General features: G+C 36.9%; 1 protein-coding gene across 17 annotated transcripts in view; it reads right to left on the bottom strand.

Moving 5' to 3' along the window:
* Pias2 (protein inhibitor of activated STAT 2) overlaps positions 1-24,109 on the bottom strand; it is an 86,386-nt gene that overhangs the window by 11,080 nt on the left and 51,197 nt on the right. For 14 of the 17 annotated variants that reach the window (XM_076555533.1, XM_076555534.1, XM_076555535.1 and 11 more), the window contains 6 exons: positions 23,097-23,231; positions 20,753-20,858; positions 19,949-20,022; positions 15,877-16,037; positions 15,075-15,208; positions 11,489-11,660 (listed from right to left, as the gene is read on the bottom strand). In XM_076555533.1, the coding sequence (XP_076411648.1) occupies positions 11,489-11,660; positions 15,075-15,208; positions 15,877-16,037; positions 19,949-20,022; positions 20,753-20,858; positions 23,097-23,231 (782 nt within the window). The remainder of the gene's footprint in view (positions 1-11,488; positions 11,661-15,074; positions 15,209-15,876; positions 16,038-19,948; positions 20,023-20,752; positions 20,859-23,096; positions 23,232-24,109) is intronic. The other 3 variants (XM_076555540.1, XM_076555545.1, XM_076555537.1) reach the window with 1 other exon arrangement.

Here is a 24,109-nt window from a genome sequence, read left to right as displayed (position 1 = left end):
TGCTAATGTATACATAGCATACATTTGGATAATAATTTGTCTATAAAGAAATTTGAGACTAAAATAGAGGGGTGTTAAGATTTGCTTTAATTGCTGGGCGTGCCTTTAATCCCAGCATTCCCTAGCATGATTCATATAGCCAAATTCCATGCCAGCAAGACTACATAGTGAGATCCTGTCTCAAAAAAAAGGAAACAAGCAATGAAAAGGTTTTAAAATAAGAACACCTGCCAGGCGGTAGTAGCGCACACCTTTAATCCCAGCACTCGGGAGGCAGAGCCAGGCAGATCTCTGTGAGTTCAAGGCCAGCCTGGTCTACAGAGAGAGATCCAGGACAGGTACTAAAACTACACAGAGAAATCCTGTCTCAAAAACAAACAAACAAAAAATAAGTAAGAACACTTATACTTGCATGAAACTACTAATATCAACTCAGTCTCTTTGATTATAATTTTTCAATTATATTTAAAATCTGGATATGATCTGAACTAAATTAATCAATCCTAAAGCCGCCAACCTGGTGGTACAACAATGCAATCAGAAATTAAGACAAAATGACCAGTCTTTGGGATTTAAGATCTTTATGATATCTAGAAATAAATATGGTGGCTACTATGACATACTGCCTACTCTTCAAAGATGACCTATTCCCTTGAAAGGAGCTATTCAGGCAACTACAAATGTAAATTAAGCACACAACAAATACTTTACAATATGTTTTACATATAATTATGCGTACTATATAATTAAGACTTTATAATTACAAAAAGCAAAATAATTAAAAGTTGAGCATATGTTTAAAAGACTAGGCTTAAAATTTTTACTCATATTTACCCAATTTTTCCTTAGTTTGGGGAAACAACTAGTACTTTGTAAGATAAATTATCATCGATGTATTTAAGAAACTAAGCAACATTATGAACAATGGAAATTGATTATTTTACAACCAGTCATAAGATACAGAAAGGGAGCAAAATATTCAAGTTAGCATCACACAGCTGCCAGTCAACACCAAATCAAAAGACCAAGACTGAAGCAAACCAGTATGAGGATAAAGACAGCACAATTCTCTGGGTGAGGGGTGCACCACAACAAAGAGTGCCTGCCTGGCATGCATGAAGCCTTAGGTTCAGTCCCCACCACCACATAAAACTCAACATGGTTGACACAAGCCTGTAACCCTAGCATAAGCAGCATTTGAGAGGCAGAGACGTCAGAAGTTCAAGGTCAACTATTTTCCAAGCACAAAACAAACAACCAAAAAAGGGGGGCTGGGGTCATGGAGGTAGGGGTAAGAAAGTCAGGGAGAAGGGGAAAGATAAGGGGAAAGGCAAAAAAGGGAAGAGAGGAAAAGTACAACTTCTTTAGAAAACCATGGTAACAAAGAGGGACTAGGATGATAATCAGGGCATCTAAACATCTATTTCCAGAGCTAAAACATGTTTCTACTATCATACCTGCATGATTCTTCAGTCTAAATTTAATCAATAAACTTCTATATTTTTGACTTAGTGTCAAAGCCTTAAGTAGTCAGAATCCAGTTAGACTCAAGAGTCTTTCTAAAACTGGCTTGTGTCATGATATGAAGACACTAAAAACTGCCTAGTTGCTACACCACATCATTTGTTAAAGATACTAGTAATGTGAAAAACAAAGTTGTCTTAAGTATACATACATGATTGTACTGGTAATTTAGGCAACTTGGCACAAACTAGAGTAATCTGGGAAGACAGAAACTCACCAAAGGAACTGCCTCATTCAGACTGGCATGTGGGCATGTCTGTGAGGCATTCTCTTCATTAATGATTGACATGGAAGGGCTGAGCCCACTTTAGTAATGTTACCCCTGGGCAGGTGACCCTGAGTTTTATTTAAAAAAAAAAGCAAGCTGAGCAAACTATGGAGGGCAAACTAGTAAGCAGTGTTCCTCCATGGATTCTGCTTCAGTTCCCACCTAAGTTCCTTTACTAATTTCCTACAATGGACTGTAATATAGAACTGCAAGCTGAAATAAACCTTACCACCCCCAAGTTGCTTTTTAGTCATGGTGTTTTACCACAGCAATAGAAACACTAAGTAAGACAGAATTTGTTACTAGGTAGTATGGTATTGATGTGATAAGACTTGACCATGTATTTTGGGGAAGAATTACTGTGACCTGTTTTGTAGGGGCTTGGAAGATAAGATTAATAAAGATGATGGAGGCCTAGCTTGTCAATTTTCAGAGGGAAGTTTGAAATATTCAATCAGGGACATTTGATATGGTGAACTAAAAATCTGTGGTTTCTGGTCAGCTGGGGCTCAGAAATCAGCTGTGGTTGGCAGAGTCTAGTACCACTGAAGTTGAAGCCTTTGCTTTCCTGGGACAACTGATGCTGGTTAGCTGGAGCTGAAAAATTGGCAGTGATTAAGAAGAGTCCAAGCATACCTGAGGATTATAAATCTTGGGGGATATTTTCTCAGGATCAACTGTTGTCCAGAGGGGGCTGAGACTATACATCATGCTTGTGGTTGAACTGTGTAGGGGAGTCACCCAAGCAGTAATGAAGACAAGAAGGTGCCATAGAGAATAGCTGAGGCCTGGCAAGTCTGGCAGGTCTGGAGTTACTGGAAGGGACCAGGAGAGACTACTGGTGAAGGGGCAGCCTGTTTCAGTAGAAGCCCCATGTGGCAGGGGTAGAATCCCTTAAGGGAGTCTAGGAGAGGCTATTGAAGATGCATCCCAATTGCGATGGAAAGCCCAGTGTTTTGCAGGTGCTAGTACCATGGAACAATTGCCACGGACAACAGTAGGTGTGGAGTGGAGAGATCTGAGCTTACAAAACAAGTTGTGTGTGCTGTAGAGGGCATAGCTGGAAAAGTGAAGGCCTGTAGAGCCTGGATCATCGTGACGATCAGATGTCTGGCACTGAGCTTTATATACTATCAGGAACATTAGATATGGTAAAATAAAAGTGTTGGTTTTGATTAGATTTGAATGTAACTATGTCCTGGTTATTCCCTCTTAGGAGTAAGAAAGAGTTCATTTATTTTTACAGTAACACACAATTATGAGACCAAAGCTATTTCAGAGACACTTTGGAGTTTTAGAGAAACTTCAGACTTTAAGTGTTAAATTTCTTACAATCTGGGGCTTTTAAAAGTTTGAGTAGGGCTGAAAACATGGTACAGCAGTAAAAAGCTCTGGTTGCCCTCCCAAAAGAATAATTTGATTCTCAGGGCCTACATGATGGCTAAATACTGTGTGTAACACCAGCTCCATGGGATTCAGCTTCTAAGCATATATACAGGCAAAATAACCATAAAACATACACATAAACAAAAAAAATAAAAGTTGGAGTATTTTCTATTGTGAAACTATAGTAACATGTCATATTGGTAACAAACAGTGTTTGAATAGTGATATACATGTGTATCAAGTTGACAAGAGGCCAAATATGCTAGTTAGTTGTCAACCTGACACAAGCTGGAGTCATCTGAGATGAGGAAACCTTACCTGATAAAATGCCTCTATAAAATGGTTTTATGTGTAAGGGCACTGTTTTTCAATGATAACTGATGTAGGAAGGTCCAGCACAACCTCTGGGCAGAAGGTCCTGAGTGGTAAAAGACAGCAGGCTGAGCAAGCCCGAGGAGCAAGCCATTAAGCAGTATTCCTCCATGAATCCTGCTTCAGTTCCTATCTACAGGTTACTGCCTTAAGTCTCTGCCCTGACTGTGATGATGGACTGGGATATGGAACTGTAAGCTGAAATAGGCCCTTACCTCTCCGAGTTGCTTCTGGTGTTCATCACAATAAAAGGAACCCTATCGAAGACAAGTACTTTCTAGTGACTGTGCTCATCAGAAATAAGAGGGAGTGGTAAAGAGGAAAAGAATGAAGAAACTGCCTATCACTTGGTGCTGAGGAGGGAGCTTAAAATATTCTCGCTGTCTCATAGTATTGCTTTCTTAATCATATATAATATATATATTATATATATTAAATATAATCTAAGTGGAGAAAACCTCAATTAAGAAAATGCCTCCTAAAAAGAAGGGATGGGCCGGGCGGTGGTGGCGCACGCCTTTAATCCCAGCACTTGGGAGACACAGCCAGGCGGATCTCTGTGAGTTCGAGGCCAGCCTGGGCTACCAAGTGAGTTCCAGGAAAGGCACAAAGCTACACAGAGAAACCCTGTCTCGAAAAACCAAAAAAAAAAAAAAAAAAAAGGGATGGGAAGGGGAGGGGAGGGGAGGGGAGGGGAGGGGAGGAGAGGGGAGGGGAGGGGAGGGGAGGGGAGGGGAGGGGGAGAAGGAATGCTTCCACCATAAGATCAGGCTGTAGGCAGGCCTATAGGTCATTTTTTAAATTAGTGATTGATGGAGAAGGCCCGGCCCATTGTGGGTGGCGCCATCCCTGGGCTGCTGGTCCTGGGTTCTAAAAGAAAGCAGGCTAAGCAGCCATGAGTGCAAGCCAGTAAGCACCACCCTACCAAGGCCTCTGGATCAGCTCCTGCCTTCAGGTTCCTGCCCTGTGAGTTTCCGTCCTGACTTCCTTTGATGATGAACAATGATGTGGAAGTATAAGCCTAATAGTAACCCTAAGATAGTGAGAATAAGTTTTGAAACACACACACACACACACACACACACACACACACACACACACACACTTAAAATTAGGAGCTGGTGCAATGACTCAATGCTTAACAGCACACTCTGTTCCGGCAAAGCCGCTGAGTTCAGTCCTCAGCACCCACAAAGGGCACTACAAAATCACTTCTAACACCTTTTCCAGGAGACCTGATGGCCTCTTCTGTCCTTCAATTGTACTCTCCTGGGTATAACTCCACCCTCCCTACCCCCCCAAAAAAAAGGTAAAAATTTTTAAATCTTAAAAACAGTAATAAATAAAATAAATTCAGCATTAACAATATACTTAACCTACTACCTGTTCTCTGCCATGAAAAGAAACAACAATAATTTCAGGGAGTTGGGAGTATAGCTGAGTGAATAACACATGCTCAGCATGTGTGAAGACCTGGGTTTAATCCCTAACTACCACTATCCCCAAAGTTACAGCTTGTCAAGAAATAGATAATACTTGTCTCCCAAGAGCTCTTCCTTCTCTTCCTGGGACATTTCACTACAGATTTTCCTATCTGGATCCTGAATTGAACTTTCTTGTGATTCACAGGAAAACCACCAAACTCCCTCTCCTTCCTTGAACCCTTGACTAACAATTAGAGTCAAGCAAGAGTTTCGTGTCCCTATAGTAACACCTAATTGATATATACCTATTCTGTTTCTCCCATGCCAAAAATGTGGACTCAAAATATACAGAAATACCAAAACCTAATGGGAACCCAAATTAGTAAATCATTAAAATCTCATTAAGATGGTTAATGCTAAAATATTCAGTGCTGATTAATTCTTATTGCTTGACCTTTGCAATCATTATTATAAATCCAACTTCCTAGCTAGGCAGGATGGTACAAGGCCTGCAGTGCCAGCACTTGGGAGTTAGAAGCAGGAAGATCAAAAGTAAAGAGTCATACCTGGCTAGCATTGTAACAAGTGTGAAACAAGACCTTGCCTCAAAAACCAGGATACATATGTTTTATGGACACAAATTTAGACATTCCACAGAGAAATGAATATGGCTATGTCTTCTTTAAGCAATGGTGCAAAATTCTGATGCTAAAATTTAATAAATTTTTCAAGTTTTAAAATGTTTTACTCATTTACACATAGAATTCACAAAAATACACACAAGCATATATACACATTAAACAAATGTTTTAAATTTTCATAATTTTATATTATAGTATAAAAGTAAATTGCCAGGATGCTTCTATACAGTAAACATTAGTATTCTAGATCATGTTTTATACCAGAAAATTACATGTAAAACATACTTGGTCCAGATTTAGGAGTCTGAAAATGAGTTTTCATTCATATACTTAAAGTTCACTATGGGCTACCACTATGCTCATACAAGCAGAAAAGAGATTGGGATTTGTCACCAACACCTACTGATTCCCAACTGAGAGACACATATTTAACGCCCTTACTGTCTGCTCCCTATTTTTAGAGCAGGTCACCAATAACAAAGCAGCCATGCAGGATGGCTCTCAAGAACTGGGGTGGAGCATAATGTTTAAGGTTAGCTTAAAAGTTTTCTACATGCTGAAATGATACAAGTTTCTTCAGACAGGAGTTATAGAGCTGCATTAAAAGGCCTCTGGAACAGATTACCATCAAAATGGTGATAGTATTTCTCTCCAGGTAAAATGTGTTTCACTTGCTTATTTCTTTGAAAACAATGTTTATAATTTATACTAAAACTAAAATATACTCTTAAAAATTAGATAACTTAAATAAATAAAATAATTTAAAAAAAATAGATGGCTCATGTAATTCTTGTGGTCTAAGTTACACTAAAATTTTCTATTCATCTGTTTACTCTCCTTAAACTTAAATGGCAGGTAAAAACCTAAACCTTCATTCAGGGCACTGGGATATAGCCATTATGAGACCATTAGTTCTGCTACTTATGAGCTGCCTGTTTTTTCTTTATGGTTCTTCGTTGTTCTTTTGCAGAGCTGCCAGCTTAAGTCGTGCTGGGATCAAGAAAAATGGGCCTTGGTGGTTCATGTTCCTGGAGTTGTTGTGTCCATGCCAGTGGATGCCCACATACTCCAGAAGAGAATTTGACATCGCTGCTGCTGTTGTTGATGTTATAGCAGTGGCGGCCACCGCTGCTACTGTTTCTGGGATTACCATTTCATAATTGGTTACTACAGCTAGCACAGTGGAGACCCTGGCAGCAAAAGTAGCTACCACAGTTAGTTAATCTTTCATTCTATTGGGCATGATAAATTTAATCCAATAGTTATAAACATTTCAATTGGCTTTGAAAATTATAAATTTATAAACTCAAGTTCCATTTGCTTTTGGGATACCATCTTAAAATTACTCCAATTTGCAGTAAGGCTCATTAAGGAAGGGAATGACTAAGTTGCCTTTAGCCTACTGGCTATGGGTAGGTTAGGACTTCTGTTGGTCTTTTCTGTGTTGAACACACAGATTGCAAGCCCAGCGCCACTTTGAGATCTTTGGCAGCAGTTAACTCTGCAGCTCATACACGATTGAGCCTGTATGATAAAAGTTTTCAGAGACAGGTAATACCTGGGGGGCACTCATCAACCTAAGACAGAGCACCTGTGTGGCCTGGGCAGGCGTCTCCATGATGGGTAAGGTGACCTGATGACTTTCCACGCAACCTAAGTCAGAAGCTCATTTTTTAGTAAAAGGGGGGCCTGTAGGGTCCTGCCCCCCCCCCGCCCCGTTTTGGGTAACTGTTGCTTTGCTTGCTGACCTTGACCTTGATATCCTCCCTATGCTAATTCCCTGCCAGGTTCCATCCTCCTGAATGCTTAAGGGAAGTTCCTTGTTTGTGTATCCTGCATAATGGGCGTTAACAGCTTAGATGCAAGATTGTAAAACATCATTAGCAAACTTCTGCCCTCTGGGGTTCTCCCATTGTGCTGTAAGCCTGTATTTAAGACCTCTTCCCTCCTTCAATAAATGGCATTCGGCATTAAAAAAAAAAAAAAAGAAAGAAAAAAAACAGAAGAGTAAGAAAGGAGCAAGATGTCAACTCCTGCATCAGCTGACACCCTGACATTCTGACAGATGGCATCTACTCTGATTCTAAAATGTTTTTAAGAGATATTATTTTAAGTGTATGAGTGTGCACTACATGAATGCCTGGTGTCTACAGGGGTCAAAGAAGGCATCACAGCACCTGGAACTGGAGTCACAGCTGTGAGGCAACATGTGGGTGCTGGGAACAGAACCCAGTTCTTCTGTAACAGCAAGTGCTCTAACCACTAAAGCCATTTCTCTCCAGCCCCCAGGAAATGAGATTCTAACACAAAACAGCAACTACCAGTGATCAGGAAGTTTTTCCATGTATTGTTCTACTGGTCCCAACTCTTCAAAATATCATGCACAGAATAAAAATCCAGCCAGTCAGATAACTGTCCTTATGACAAAACCATTTTATCAATGTAGTTTCCAATACTAAAAAACTCCTAGAATAAACTCTACTCAGCTGTAGTGAAGGTCATTTGAATATATAATTACTAACTTCCCAAGATTGAGCTCAGAATTCTCATTTATATTTCTGTGTTCGTGTTCGTGTGTGTGTGTGTGTGTGTGTGTGTGTGTGTGTGTGTGTGTGTGTGTGTGTTTTATTAATGTACAAATGTGATTTAAGTATTAAGGATTATGTCAACATTATGGAAGTAACCAAGTAGCGGAAATTTAAGAGACCTTTAAAATAAAAACTTTCAAGTGTCCTTGAAATAATTACAAATTTCAACCTAAAGTGTTCTGTTTTTCTTTTCAATCTAGATAAAGAGTACTGATATCTACCTCTGTGGTCTGTTTATATTTATACCATAAATATAAACTATCTCTATCCTTCAACATATTGTGGTCATACTGTTGCCTAATGTAGATCCACTCCTTCCATTTCCTGTCCTACTCAACCACTGGTTAACAGAGTGCAGGATGCATGTGGTAGTCCTTTGGAGTATTTGATGAGTCAGCATCCCTGGACAATTTTCAGACACACATGAAATGAACCACAAGACCTGTCACCCAATTTTCCTCATACTCTAAAGTAGTTTCTTAAACTATGGGTAATGTCTCCAATGGGGTAACAGGCAAAGGTTTCTGAATAAACAACCAAAATTTAATTTGTAATTAAATGAATAATTCAAGGTGTTTTGGCAATACACACACACACACACACACACACACACACACACACACACACACACACACACGTTCCATCATGTGACTTCATTTAAGCCTCAGGTCTTAGCACAAATATGCATGTTAGGCACTGCACATGCAGTTACATCATAACAACACATGCTACCTAAAATGCCTTGGCTCAAATTCATCACTATTATGACCTGCCATGTTTTTACGGTACATATGAAACTTTCTACTATTAGAGGAATATAATAATTATGGAAAACAAACCTAATTTTTCTATGCCACTATTCCTCAGTATGTAAGCCTCAAATTATAACATCTTTGGATCATACTGTGTTACACTGTTTGTCTTCAAATATTTCTTTTAGAGTTACTCATTTGAAGTTCATTTAAAAAAAATCATTAAGTGAAATTGGAATATAATTAGGAAAAAATTTCCAATAATTTCTGAAGTATTCCTAAAAATACTTACATAATTTTATACTATGCATTTATGTGAATGAGTATTCTTAGCACTGATGATTATAAAATTACAGTGATCAATTCTGAAATACGTTGAAGATGTTCTAAACATAGAGACAAAATTTCGAGTGCTTGTATGCATATTGCTCTCCTGTGTGCATGTGGAGGCCAAAGGTGAATATCAAGATGTATTCTTCAATCACCTTTCTATCTTATTTTTTAAGACAGGTTCTCTCATTAAACCTGGAGCTCACTGATTCAGCAAGAATGGATGGGCAGAAAGCCTCTGGGATCTGCATGTCTGTCCCCTAAAATCAGTACTGGGTCACAGATGCACAGGTCAGATTTGTATATAGGTGCTGAACTAAATTCAGATTCCCCACTCTAGTGAGGCAAGCAACTTACCCACTGAGCCATCTCCCTGTCCTCTCATTTAATCTTTGTGTAAAAATAGACACACCTATCTCATTAGGATGTACTCTGTTTCCACTTTTAATAAATGGTAAAGCTGTATGGATACTAAAAAACTGTTTCTAAGAAGGTTTATGATTTATTATCAGTAAATGTTAATTTGTATACTTAGTTCACATTCCTAGGATCACATAAAAATTTCTTAGACAAAAACTGATCATGAACAGAAAAAGTTTGAAACTCTGTCATAAAATAATTACATTTAAAATGATAGTGTAAAATCTAGAAATACTTAAACATCCATTGATTCCACACTTTATTAAGCACTTCAAAATTATATTTTCATTTCATTTGATCTTCAGAAGTATCAGAAAAATTATCCAAAAAAAGCAATAATTAGTACATCACTAAAAAAATATAGTAAATTATTTTTTAAAATAAAGACTTGTTCTAATTAAATTAAGCAGAAGAAAATATAAGCCTGTACTCATATTGTGATATATAAACCATGTCTCAAGTATGTCTTTATTTTAGGATTTTTTTTTTGGGCAGAAGTCTAAAATGGTCTTAGACTGACTCTGAAATGCTGCTATCACAGGCATTAGCCAGTACACCTGCTTAGAATAAGTGCTTCAATAGTGCAGAAAGCAGCTCAAAGAATTTAGTCTAAAAAGTAACTGAAAAGTTATTTCAAAGTACCTATGAAAAATTATGAAAAAGAATTTGAAGCATACTCAGTATATAGTTGAACTGTACACAGTGTCCAGAACAGACAAATTCAGAAAATTTTTTGTTTTGTTTGTTTGTTTCTGAGACAGGGTTTTCTGTGTAGCCCTGGATGTCCTAGAACTCACTCTGTAGAACAGGCTGGCTTCAAACTCAAGAGACTCGCCTGCCTATGCCTCCTAAGTGCTAGAATTTAAGTAGAAAATCGACATTGCCTACATCTAAGGAATGCATGATAACAAACTTAAGTGAGTATGCAGGCTTTTTTCACAATGGAAACATGCTAAAACTGTCTTGGAAAGTTGAATGTACAACTTTATAATCTATACGTAAGATAGGTAAATTTTTGTTATTAAAAAGATTCACAAGAAAATACTAAATAGGCTGAGGACAGAGATGAGACTAGCACACCCAAGTTTTAAGAATGTGATCATGGAGTGTCACAACAATTTATGGCTGTCAAGATCTCTCTGTAAGAAGGATCTGTTGCTGGACTCTAACCTATCTTAAAGATCCCAATAGCTTTCCCAGATTAGTTATAGAATATAAATAAGATGCACCCATGTCCATATTTTGCTTTGTAAACTGGAAAGGAAAGATAATAAATTTTCATTACAGAACTGTAACATTCCTGACATAGTAGCCAGGTTCTTTTATAATCTCATGAAAACCCAACAGTGATCCCATGAAGCACACATTATTTTACCTCATTTTAACAGAACAGAAAGTGGGTCAAAGTCAATCATGGATTATAACCGAAATCACCTCATAAGCATGTAAGTGGCAGAAATGGATCTGTCCTTACAAGCCTCCTGCATCTATATTCCATTATACCAACGTCCTTACACTGGACTGAGATGCCAAGTCTTATGAGCAAGTTCAAGAATATAACACAAGGTATAAACACTTAAACTCCCACTTCCCAGAGATGTTGAATATTTTCATCAAAATTTGATTTCCTGTAAATAACGTGCTTACTTGAAAAAATTTCAACTGTACAAAAAGCAGATGAAAACTGCCTTCTACTGTAACTCCTCATAGACGTATTTCAAACCATCCCAAGAACAACTAGTTTTAAGGGCAATGAACAATAGTGAACTATAAATTGACAAACCCTTTGGTTGGACTGCTTTGTGTTTCTGACATAAAGATGCATTTCCTTTTGGCAGGAGGGTCTTCCTCTTCATCAGAAGAGCTCTCTATTGTTAGATCAATAACATCTATCTTCTTCTTGCTTGCATCATTGGCTACAGTCACTGAACACGGTTTATTGAAGACACTTGAACCTGGATGTAGATTAAACAGGAAGAAAGAAATACCAAACATGAAACAACAGAGCTGTGTAGTCTTAAATGTCTCTCTCTATATACATGACAGTATACATCCAGGGAAACCATTTTTCTAATAAGGACAGAGTCCAGGTGCCTAACTTGTCTGTAAAACATTTATGTGAAAATAGTCAGGGCCATTCCTGACAGAGGTCAGAAGCCTCCTTCACAGCATACTTACTCTCTCCAGGACTATTAGTGGGTTAGGACGGGGCCTACTGTTGCTTGCATTGTCTTTCTAGGTTAGTAATAATTGTACAGACAGATCTTGATGGTTAGAAAACTGGTATTACACCATGGGACAGGAGTGTAGAGTGTGCACAGCCAGCTGTGTGCTGTTATACATATGTGGCACCATTAAGTCAGAGACATCTGTCCAGGAGTACACAGTTTCAGCAGCTACATATTTCACTCGTCATCACTGAGTCAACTATATCAATCTCGTTCATATTTTAAAAAGAAAAAAAGTCCCAAACTGGTTACCTAAGTTATGCTGACATGAATCATCTAATCAGAACCTGTTCTAATTATAGAGGCAATCACATTTATCATGTTACGTAACATTACTCATATAATCTGTCAAAAACTAATGATTGTTCATTGTGAAAAAGCAATAAATCTAATCAATAAAGCTGTGTCTGCCCATACTTTTTACATTATAAGGGCAATCCTGGCAATTCAACCAGTAAGAGGTCTATGAAGATCACAAGAGAATAATTAACATTACCATAAAGTCTTCATTTTCCCTTCTTATTCAGAATATCTTGCTGGTAGTCATGTCACAGGAAAAACGGGTGGTAACTAAAGTTTTAGGTGTCAGTTCACAAGAAGAAAAACTCTAGGCTACAGATTCCAGAATGTCTTGCTTCTTTTATCCCTTTACATGTTGATGCTATAATCTTTTCTCTGGTATCTGACATAGTAGATATGGATGTGGGGAGTCCCCCACTGTCTGTATTGCAGTGTGTTTATCTCATGAAAACATCTTTATCTACTGAGCATTTATATCTGTGGATTGTCAGAAGATGATTCCTCCTTAAGCTGTATTGTCTAATTGATACCGAGTTTTGATGAATAAAAATAAATACTAGGATATGTTTCATAGCTAAGGCCCATGAGTTCCATGAGGTCTACGAGTTCCACTTAGGAACTGCTTTAGATCACAGCGCAGATTTATGATATAGGAATACATTTGAGTCCAGGGGCCAGGCTGGCTCAAATTCCTTTAATGTTAATGCCAAGAAATGCAGTCACAGGTTTCATTTGTACCATTTGCTGATACAAAGCTTCAAACTTGCTTTAGATTAGACCAGTTATCTTATAAATGATTTTTAAGATAAACAATCCCAGAAAAGCAATCTATAATTCACAAGGACATAGCTGAACTATCTGGCTAGGTCGTAAATACAAAACAGCCCAATTATTGCTGGTGGAAAAAGGTTGCATCCATTCCTGACCTCAATTTGTGAAAATAAATTCTGACTAGTCAGGGCTACAGAAAATAATTTGACTCTGTAGCCCTAAAATAAGGGTTACAAATGGCAGAAAGTACATTTTAAGATTGGAGCATTACGGTATAATGGAAAATGCCAACTAAGCGGATGCTGAAAGATTTATAGTAACTTAGGAAATATTCACCTGAGCCTAAACTAGAGAATCTACGACATCCCAGATGTCTCCATGTCCTGAGACTTTAGCTCGCACTCCGCTGGCCTGAGACAGAAAGGGGGACGTGAATTGACAACTCCTGATCCCAGGGTGTTAGTTCAAAATGTTTACATAGTTGTGAGTCAGTTTAAACTGCCTTTTCCCTACTTGGGAGATTGTAGGGCCTAAGGTCGAAGCACCTTATACACTCAGATAGGTTGTTAAGTATACAATTTTCTCATTTTCTTGGGCTCTCTAGCAGTTTAATTTATGATACCTTTAAAATTCCTTCTAAGATTATTTCTCAATATAGATAATAAAGTAACAGATTCTTTCTTTCTAACTACAATTTACAGCCGGTCAATAAAAGGGTTCACTGAGAAAATATGTTTCTTGCTTGCTCATGGCACACTACTTAGATATATGCATGCGAGTTGTTGGGATGACTGTTTTTAATCATGTCTTTACCTATGGAATGTGACCTCTTTATGACTCCTGTATTGCCTGAAAGATTTTCAGTGTGGAAGAGCGAACAAGAGAGAATAAAGAAAGGAACCATCAAGAGTGTGAGTGTTTTATTTCCCTAAAAACCCTCAGATAGAAAAGTCTCAGTCACGACAATGCTGTGGATTTCTTTGAAGTCTGTGTGCTGCCTTGGGGCAGGCCCCCAAAGAGGTGATAAAATCTGTTATTGTTTTTTAGAATTTTAACAAAATCAGAAGAAAAAAGTCAAATCAATGAATTCAGAGGTTGAATGTGCACACAGATTTCAATTCCTCAAACTCCATTATTATGCCCTTTCACTGCAGATTAGTGTACACATGCTGGGTAACTAATACTATAAAACTCCTCCACAAGAAAAAAAAAAGGAAGAATTTGTTCAATAATTACTAATACACGACCACTGTCTTCACACTAATAAATGATATATATTACCTTTCGGACCACATTGTGTTCTGTACAGATACACAAAACACTTTCTAACCTTTCTCTTTATTTCTCAAGTGTGTATATATAATATACATGCATGTATATGTATGTCTGCACATATATGAGTATGCATTCAAAGGACTGAGGTTAATATCAAGCATCTCACTCAATTGCTTACCATTTTATTAACTCAGGTAGTCTCACTGAATCAATTTGGTTACTGAGTCTAGTTCAGTAGTTCCCAACTTTCCTAATGCTTTAATACAGTTCCTCACGTGGTGTTGATCCCCAACCATAAAATTATTTTCATTGCTAGTAACTAACTGTAATTTTGCTATCATCATGAATCGTAATGTAAGTATCAGTGTATTTGATGGTCTTAGGCAAACCTTGTGAAAGGGTTGTTCAAACCCAAAAGGATTCTCGACCCACAGGTTGAGAACAGATTTCCTTAGGGATTCTTGTCTCTGCCTTCAGAGCACTGAAATTATAAAAAGTTCACACATCGTCACCCAGTCTTTATGGGTGTTCTGAAATACAGTCTTCATGCTACCCATCTGCAAAGCTTCCTAACTTTAGTTAACTTTTACTTGTTTTGCACATAAAACACTATTTAAAATCTGGCAAGATAATAGAAATTAGCATATTCCTTAAAAAAAGAAAATGAAAGAGAAAGAACAGATGGCCCAAAGATAAAGTTAGCAAATTAAATCCTAAAAATAGTCCTAATGGTTACAGTTAATATTTCACAATTTGCACTTTAAGGGTAGTCCTGCCATTTAATTCAGCACATACTTTCTATTTTTGTACATGGCTGGCTGGTTACTTTCATAGCTTCTTTCTTGGGTCTCATTGGACACCAAGAACCATCTTCTTGGAACTTGATCTCATCTACATCAGAACAGTCATTGAGAATTTCCATGAAAAGCCTGTAAATCAATTAGAAGTACATACATGTCATTAAAGTCAAAGATGAAATACAGCAGTATACACTAAAGACAAAGTAATAGCGCAAGACTTGGGACTTCAACTATTTTATATTTTATGACAATTATAATTCCTCTTTATAAGAGGGAGGTAAAGGGATGGATGGATGGATGGATGGATGGATGGATGGATGGATGGATGGATGGATGGTTGGTTGATAGGTAGGTAGGTAGGTAGGTAGGTAGGTAGGTAGGTAGGTAGGGTAGGGTGGGCAGGCGGGCAGACAGGCAGGAAAATAGGAAGGACAGGAATAGAAAACAAGGCCTTTCACTGCATGTACTCATACTTGGGCACACATAAATGCACATAACTAAAAACAAAACAAATCTTTAATAAAAAGACCTAACTTATTAAAAATCAGTTCATATAATTGGCCCAATTATAATATAAGCAATATAAGGAATCACATTTAGAACTTAACTCCAGAGACACAATGACCTAAACAGCTTTGAACTTAGCAGCTATGTTAATGCTTTGTTTTTGAGACAGGGTTTCACTATACAGCCCTGACTAGCCTTAAATGCTGCAATCTACCTCCTGAGTGCTAGGTTATATTTTCTTTTTCTTTTTCTAGCTGCCTGCCCAAGTGCTTACCCATAGATACACTCACCCATCTAATATCAGACTCTCATAGGCAGCCTTTTTGTCACAAACAGGACAAATCCAGGTGGGCTTCTTCTCATTCATTTGAAGATAAAGGGCCGCATCAAAACACTGCAGATGTGTACAAGTCACCGCACGGCATGGGATTGTCAGCCTCATTTTCCCTAACTACAAAATAGAGAACACAACATGGAAATGATGAATAGGACAAGAGGCCTTTAGGTGAAAAGAGGTATTCATTAAGGCCTTAAGAAGTCAAACAAGATAATCAAAATAAAAAGACCCAACCTAAATTTACTTTCATAAAGACTGTTTTTTATCTTTTTATTTATGGGTGGTCTCAAGATTTTCAAAAGATCATTTCACTTTAGCAATGTGTAAGTCGAAAGGCAGAGAAAGGCGCGCACACACACACACACACACACACCACAAACAAGGCCCAAATTGTGTCTTACCTGGCCCCTAGTTTCTCTATTAAGGAAATCACTGTTAGACATCTCTTGCATGATGCTATTTCATGAAAGTTCTAAGCAGAAATCAAGTACATATGTAAAAAAATTACTTTCAGCCGGGTGGTGGTGGCACACACCTTTAATCCCAGCACTCGGGAGACAGAGGCAGGTGGATCTTTGTGAGTTTGAGGCCAGCCTGGTCTCTAAAGTGAGTTCCAGAAAAGGCACAAAGCTACAGAGAGAAACCCTGTCTCGAAAATCAAAAAAACAAAAACAAAATTTTCTCACAAATGGTGGTGTATTTTACAAAATTTTGTACCTTACTGTTACCCAATTTGTTAACTACTACACACAAATCTATATATAAAAAAGTAACCAGCTAAAGAGCTAGATCAATGGTTCAAAGCACATACAGATGTTACAGAGGACCTGAGTTCATTTCCCAGCACCCTCATGAGGTGGCTCACAACTACCTATGACTCCAACTCCATATACCTCTGAACTTCATGGGCTCCTGCCTTCATGTGAACACACACACACCACACATACACTTTAGAAAGTAAATCTTTTTTAAGCTACTATGATACAAAGACATCATGGTTTATTTAATTAGTACACTAGTGGTAGGCATTTATATTTTCCCACCTTGTTATAAATAAGTACCCCAAAATGAAATTATTTTGGTTAAAAGAAAAATCTCTGTGGTCTTTGAACATTGATAAACTACCTTAAAGAGAGAAATCTAATAATCTGTAAATTCAAGTATGTTAATGTACTTGATTCCACTTGACTATTATCACTAATGTTAATGAATATTTGATTTACGCCAATCTGGTTGGCAAGAAATATTCCAAGGCATTTGTGAACTTCATTTCTCTTATTTTCAGTGTGAAAAATAGCTCAGAAGAAGCTCTTCTATTTAAAGAGCTATTTGTGTTTCTAAGAAATCTCTACGCATACCCTTTACTCACTTTTCACATGGTCAGTAAACTTATTTATAAGAGCTCTTTACATAAGAAAAACAAGCCTTGTAACATAAACTAAAAATATTCATAAAAACTTTGTACTATAATATAATCAAATGTGTCAATTTCTTTTTTCTTTCTTTCTTTTTTTTTGGGGGGGGGGGGTTCGAGACAGGGTTTCTCTGTGTAGCTTTGCGCCTTTTCCTGGAACTCACTTGGTAGCCCAGGCTGGCCTCAAACTCACAGAGATCTGCCTGGCGCTGCCTCCCGAGTGCTGGAATTAAAGGTGTGCACCACCACCGCCCAGCATCAATTTCTAGTATGTTTTTATATAGCAATATTTATACTGTTCTGCTCAATTCTTATAGAAGAGGTCCACTGACACCCACACCAACATTAAACCAAGTCATATTTCCTTTCATAACCCTTAAAACTTCTCCACAACTGTCATTTATAGAAAATATCTCCATTTATAAGCAGTTCTTTTAACTAAACATTCCTTTCTTCCACTAGGTCTTATGCCCACACGGATTCCAGTACTAGCTCAATACCAGCTTATAAAATGTTCTCAGTATTTGCTGACTAGGTAACAGAATTTATAAAGACTAGAAAAGAGACAAAGATAAAACAAGGGAAGGAGAAAAGATTCTTGAAAGTCAGTGACCTAAGCCAGCAGTGGTGGTGGATACCTTTAATCCCAGCATTCTGAGGCAGAGGCAGGTGGATCTCTGAGTTCAAGGCCAGCCTGGTCTACAGAGTGAGTTCCAGGATAGCCAGGGCTATATGGAGAAACCCTATCTCAAAAAAAAAAAAAACAAGCTAGAGACCTGACCACATATGCAGAATAAACCCAAAGTTAACAGAAAACGCAACCTGTCTTCTTAAAGCATTCATTTCCCTGTTCTTTGTTCTTTGAAAACAGATTGTGCCTTCGCTTTCCAGACTCTTACAATAAAGCTAAGAGCAACCCACAGTCCAGGAGCCACAAACTTCATTTCTAGTTTGAGATAAAACTGTAAAAGCTACAAGAAGCTAAAGACAACTAGACTGCTGAGAAATAGTCGGTAGAATTACATTCACATCTAAATGTTCTTCACTGCAATGATGTGCCTCTAGCTTTTACAACATTAAACAGTAGAACACTGACCAAGGAATTTGATCTCTACCTTTTCTGATTTTGCTAAGTTTATGTCGTACTCAGAATAACTAAATATTTGGCACTTGATATGATTCTTTTAACCTTTCTACTGTAAGATGAACAGCTTTAAGAGCTTTTTCTAAAAAGCAAACTATCTCTGCAGTATTAGAAGGCATCCCTGCATTTATAAGTTTTTAAATAATACTGGGATAGTCACTCAATCTAGGAATTTTGTATCAACATAAATAAGTTTGTTTCTTTACACTATTAGTGTGTGGAAATAAGTCATTAAAATAAGCTGAGTAAGTTGCATTAACTCACTCAACAAAATGTTTACAGGAATTAAAATAAGACAGTAAATCTTGGCTCAAAAACCCAGAGTTAACAGTTCATGAAGAAGTGACACCTGAGGTTGACCTCTGGCCTCACATGCAGACATACATGTATGCTCAAATACATATGCGCGCGCGCATGCGCGCGCGCGCGCACACACACACACACACACACACACACACTGCTTTAAAATAAAAAAGCTTCCTAAAGATAAATGAATAAACAGCATTTGTCAAAGACAGCAGGAGGTCTACTAAAATAACAGTGTATTGATATTTTGGCCCAATCTGGCAGCAATTATTGGAAACAAAATTGGAATATTATAGAATAAAAGCTTTATTCCAATTCTATTAGTGACCCTAAGATTTGGGTTACCCAACCTTGACTGGTATACTCATCTACAAAATAAAAATAACGCCTCCATCAGCGCCTGCTCCAACATTTATTTACATGTTATTTTCTTCTACCTCCCTCTGACATAACTTTTTTCCGTTAAATTTAAAAAAAAAAAAGTCTTACAAAGGTAGCAATCTTCAAGTGTCATCTAAAACTAATTAGAAATTCATGATTCACAGCTTTTCTCAAAAAGGTATGTTCATTTTGAAAAGGCTTTCTTCACATACTTCATTTCTCCACTATTCCTGACATTTCTTCCACCTCTTCATTCATCATTAGATATAGTCTACTTCTTTTTTATGGGATGTGTTCTATAACTAGACTGTCTACTTTCTCTCACAGTTAGCTCAGTGACAACCACACATTACACAGAGGATCTCAGAGCTGCTGAATGATTTCTCACTGAAGTCTCTATGTAAGGAGATATGAAATAAAAATTATTGTGTAACTTCAGAGTGAACAGCAAAGACAGTCCATACATCCTAACTCATTAAACCAAGACTATCAGACTCCAGTAATATTATCGCTACTAAACTGTATTACTTACACCATTATGACAGGTTTTCTGAGCCTAAGTCTTTCTTCTCTGATATAACAGTCTTATATATTATTGCTTTATAATTGCTTAAAGAATACAAAACTTCCCTAACACTTACTCATGAAGATATCAAAATAGAAAATACAAAAGTTTAGAATTCTATCAATATATTCCTTCATTCATCCTCACCCTAAATTGTATCAATTAGTCATTTATGAAAAGCAAAATTGGCCAGAATGTTTTGTCACTTTACTTACCGGGCACATCAAGGACACTCGAAGACTAGTTGTAGCAATTTCACTATCAGGATCTGCAGTAAGTTTTTCTTTAACTTTAAAAAGAAGAAAATGGCAATAATAAATTTTGAAATTAATGGTGACAGAGCAGAATTACAAAAAAAATATTTGAAAAGTTCCTAGACCCTTTGAATAAGTAAAGAAAGACAAATGTTGAATATTAATGTGTTGAAATACAACCACATTCCCAATATTAGACTAAGGAATTACCAATAGGCAAACTCTGCATTACATATTTAATTGAATTTTAAAGATTTCTTTTAAAAAATAAGCCACTGGGAAGGAAGAGTTACAAACCAAAAAAAAATTTAGGATTAAACAAAACAATTAGGAGAGGAGTAAGAAATGGAGCAGGGCCCAGAGCTCTAATGCTTTCCAACACATACTCATTACATTTTTAATGGGTTCCATTAGTTGTTTCCAACAACTGCTAAACTTGTAAACAGAAAAGATATATTCCTTATTTCCTCTAACACTTGAAAACAATGTGGTAATGTGTCTGAGGTTTCTTCTACTAGGTAACTAATACAAATTACATAAACATGAGCATAAATATGTGTGTATGTGGGTGTGAGGGGTGGTGTGTGTGTGTGTATAAGTAGTATATATATATATATATATGTGTGTGTGTGTGTGTGTGTGTGTGTGTGTGTGTGCAGATATATGTATATATTAATGATTTATATTACTGTATATTGCTATGTGTGTAAGGATTTCCCTCCATCAAAGTGTCTCTTATGTTTAAGTCTTACAAACATTACTTACTTAGTGCTCTGGAATGATCAGGATTTCGAATACCTTTCATTTTTAATCTCTGTAATAACATGGCTGATGTAAGCTGCCGCACAAGATATACAGACATGGAGTAATTCTATAAAGAAAGAAAATCTGTTTTAAGGACAACAGTGTTTTTGTTTTTTATTTATATAAAACATAGATGGAAGATACTCTAAGCGCTAAAAGTAACACTCAAACAACCTCCAAAGGAGGGTTGGCACCTGGGACAGGGACAACATCAACTAAGCATTTGGGGAAGCAATGGTTCTCTCACTGTGAAATTATTTTTCAATCACTTGTCATTTTAAAACATCCATTTGTATGGTAAACAATGTGGTCAAATGCTTTTCTGATTATGTATTCTAATTCAGCAAAATGATTAGCTTGGGGGTCACCATGCGAACATTCCCTCCCATGACAATCAGAGTATTATTTTTATTTTCTTATGTAACAATGCTTGCTTTCATAGTTTCATATGAAAACAATTCACACTGCACAAACCAAAATCAGTGGCACTGCTCAAAAATCAACACTTCAAATTTAGAGTGCCAAAATTCTAATTCTTTCAGAAAAGACTACCTGTTACACAGTCTAGAACAAACCACAGCAATAAAGCCCATATCAGCTTTTTTCTGAGGAAAAGACTAACAAATTAACTCCACTTGCTAAATTGGTATTTTACTAAGGAAGGACAAATAAACACAAAACAAACTACAAAAATAAAAACAAAGACCAGAAAGTGTCTATGTCCGATTCCATGCCTAGATATTAAAAAAAGGAACTGCTGTTAACTATTTAAAGAGGCCCGAGGGCTAAAATACTCTATTTTGCCTCTTTATTGCATACATTCACTCAATTTCACAATGAACAAAACATGTAATTGATTGCCAAACCAAATACTTCTAAATATTTTTTGATGTTCTTTTAAGTATCCAAATTCTAATAGCATTGCTTAAATTTTAGGTTTGTTGATCACTTTAATTACAAAGAAAAAGTATTTCCATAATAGAACAAAACTAGGATTTTTGCAATGACTCTTAACCATTTATTTAAAAATTTAAGCTATTTACAGCTCTATAATTATCTTTGTGGCTAAAACAAATAAAAAATACTACTATAAACATATAGCTCAATTTCTGCACATAAAACAGGAGAATTACAAGTTATTTCCATGAAATGGGAATACAATAGTTGATATTCAAAAATGTTTCCATTGTTTATTGAATAAACAATGAATACAACATAAACTTTCTGCTTTAGCCAATATCATAATTGATATCTTCATTTTGAGAGCGCGAATCAGTAGAAAGTCATGTTCATCAACCTGAAGATACAAAGGAAACAATTCTGAGTATCTTATGAGATGCCCCAGATGTTATCTGAAGCACTAGTTATTTATTTGAAGGCAAGAATAGAGATCAGGTTTTTAGGGCTCTTTGTTTTGTTTTCTGAGACAGGCCTTTGCTAGTCTGGAACTCGCTTGGTAGACCAGGATAGAGATCTATCTGCCTCAGCCTCCTGAGTGATAGGAAAAAGGGTGTGCACCACCATACCTGTCTAAGAACAGGTTTTTGGTTTTGGTTTTGGTTTATGGTTGAGACAAAGTTTCTCAAACTCACAGAGATCTACCTGCCTCTGACTCCCAAATGCTGGAATTAAAGATGCGCACCACCACCACCACCACCACCACCACCACCACCACCAGGCTAAAAATAGGTTATTAACAGATCATTTTAAATTATGAGTACTGTTAATCATTTTCCACAAAGGCCAATAAGCTGTTTTTGATCCTCTTCATAAATGTTTTCAGTTTATAAAAACACTTAGACACACACTGAGTTTAAATTAAACCACTATTTGAAGAAATATAAACACACACATATTTTCACTATAAAATGAAAAAAATTCATAAAATATTAAAGTAAAGTTAACCTCTACATTATCATCACTGCATAGAAAAAGCCTTTTTTTTAGAGGTTATAGTCAGGAAGCTGAAAGAAATAAGAGTTCTGCAGTTTCAATGTGAAATGTCCCTCATAGGCTCATGTGTTTGCAGACTGGGTCCCCTGGTGGTGGCACTATTTTGAGACTGTGGAGCCTTTTGGAAGTAAAGTTGAGACATGGAGAAGGTAGCTGTTTGCCACCATGCTCTGTCCACCATGATGGACGACATTAACTTGAATTATGAATCAAAACAAGTGTCTCTCTTCATTCCTTCTATCAGGTACTTGGTCACAGCAACAAGAAATTACTATAAAGCTGGTATCCTAAAAAAAGAAATCAACTCCTAATGAAGACACACTTTCATCCTATCCAGGAAAAAAATTCTTACCTTTCCAATTTCAGATGCCCAAGAAATAGAAATCTGATTTGGCACAGCTGACGACAACCTAACTAAAGATGTAATATTCAAGGGGCGTCCAGGGCGCTTCTGTTCAATCCCATTTTTAGGTGGTGGTGCATAGCCCTACAACCACACAACAAAATCATTTTAAAGGCTCTGTAGGATTTAAACACTTTCTCCAAGATACAACAGGATCTTGCCTAACTTTTGTTACATTATGTTATCTTCATTTTATCTTAGATACAAATACAAAGATAAAAATCCATACTCCACCATTCAAATTAATGTTGATATCTTGCCATACTGGCTATGAATCGTTTTACAGAAGACCAACTATACAGACAAACTGACACCTCAATAATAGCTCATCTAAAGAAGGCCCCATACAAAACACATACACATGAGTGGGAAGGAGTAGAGAGCAATCTTTAGGAATGAAAAAGAAATTCATTAAAATCTTGTGAGTAGTTAAAAATGCTTTCTACTGTCTGTTCTGAATGAAAGAGAAACTATTATCTTTAAAACCAGGTTTAGGAACTGGAAAGATGGCTGATCTTTAAAAGTGCTTGCTGCTCTTCCGGAAACCCCAAGATCAATTCCCACTAACCTACAATAGGTTTCTCACACTTGCCTATAACATCAGCTTCAAAGGATTAGACTCCCTTTTTTGGACTCTGCTGGCACCCACAGACAAATGAATGTGTGCACACATACCCAAATAAAACTGAAACAAAATCTTAACAGAACAAAAAAAGCTAACAAACAAAACACAACCCCAAAAGCTTTCAAGAGGCAGATACATCTCCGTGAGTTGCACGTTGGCTAGGACTATGTTAGTCTCTGTCTCAAACAATAACAACAAATGCACATCAAAACTAAAAACAAAAAACCCAGGATAACAAATTGTTTTAAAAACCACAATTTCAGTTGATATTAAATTGGCTTGACTTTGTTTTAAATAGGAAATATACTTACTTTTTATTTATAGTATATACAATTCT

Source organism: Peromyscus maniculatus, chromosome 19, assembly GCF_049852395.1.
Source record: "Peromyscus maniculatus bairdii isolate BWxNUB_F1_BW_parent chromosome 19, HU_Pman_BW_mat_3.1, whole genome shotgun sequence".
Taxonomy (NCBI): Eukaryota; Metazoa; Chordata; class Mammalia; order Rodentia; family Cricetidae; genus Peromyscus; species Peromyscus maniculatus.
Note: the sequence above shows the minus strand (reverse complement) of the source record. Positions and strands in the feature narration are given on the sequence as shown.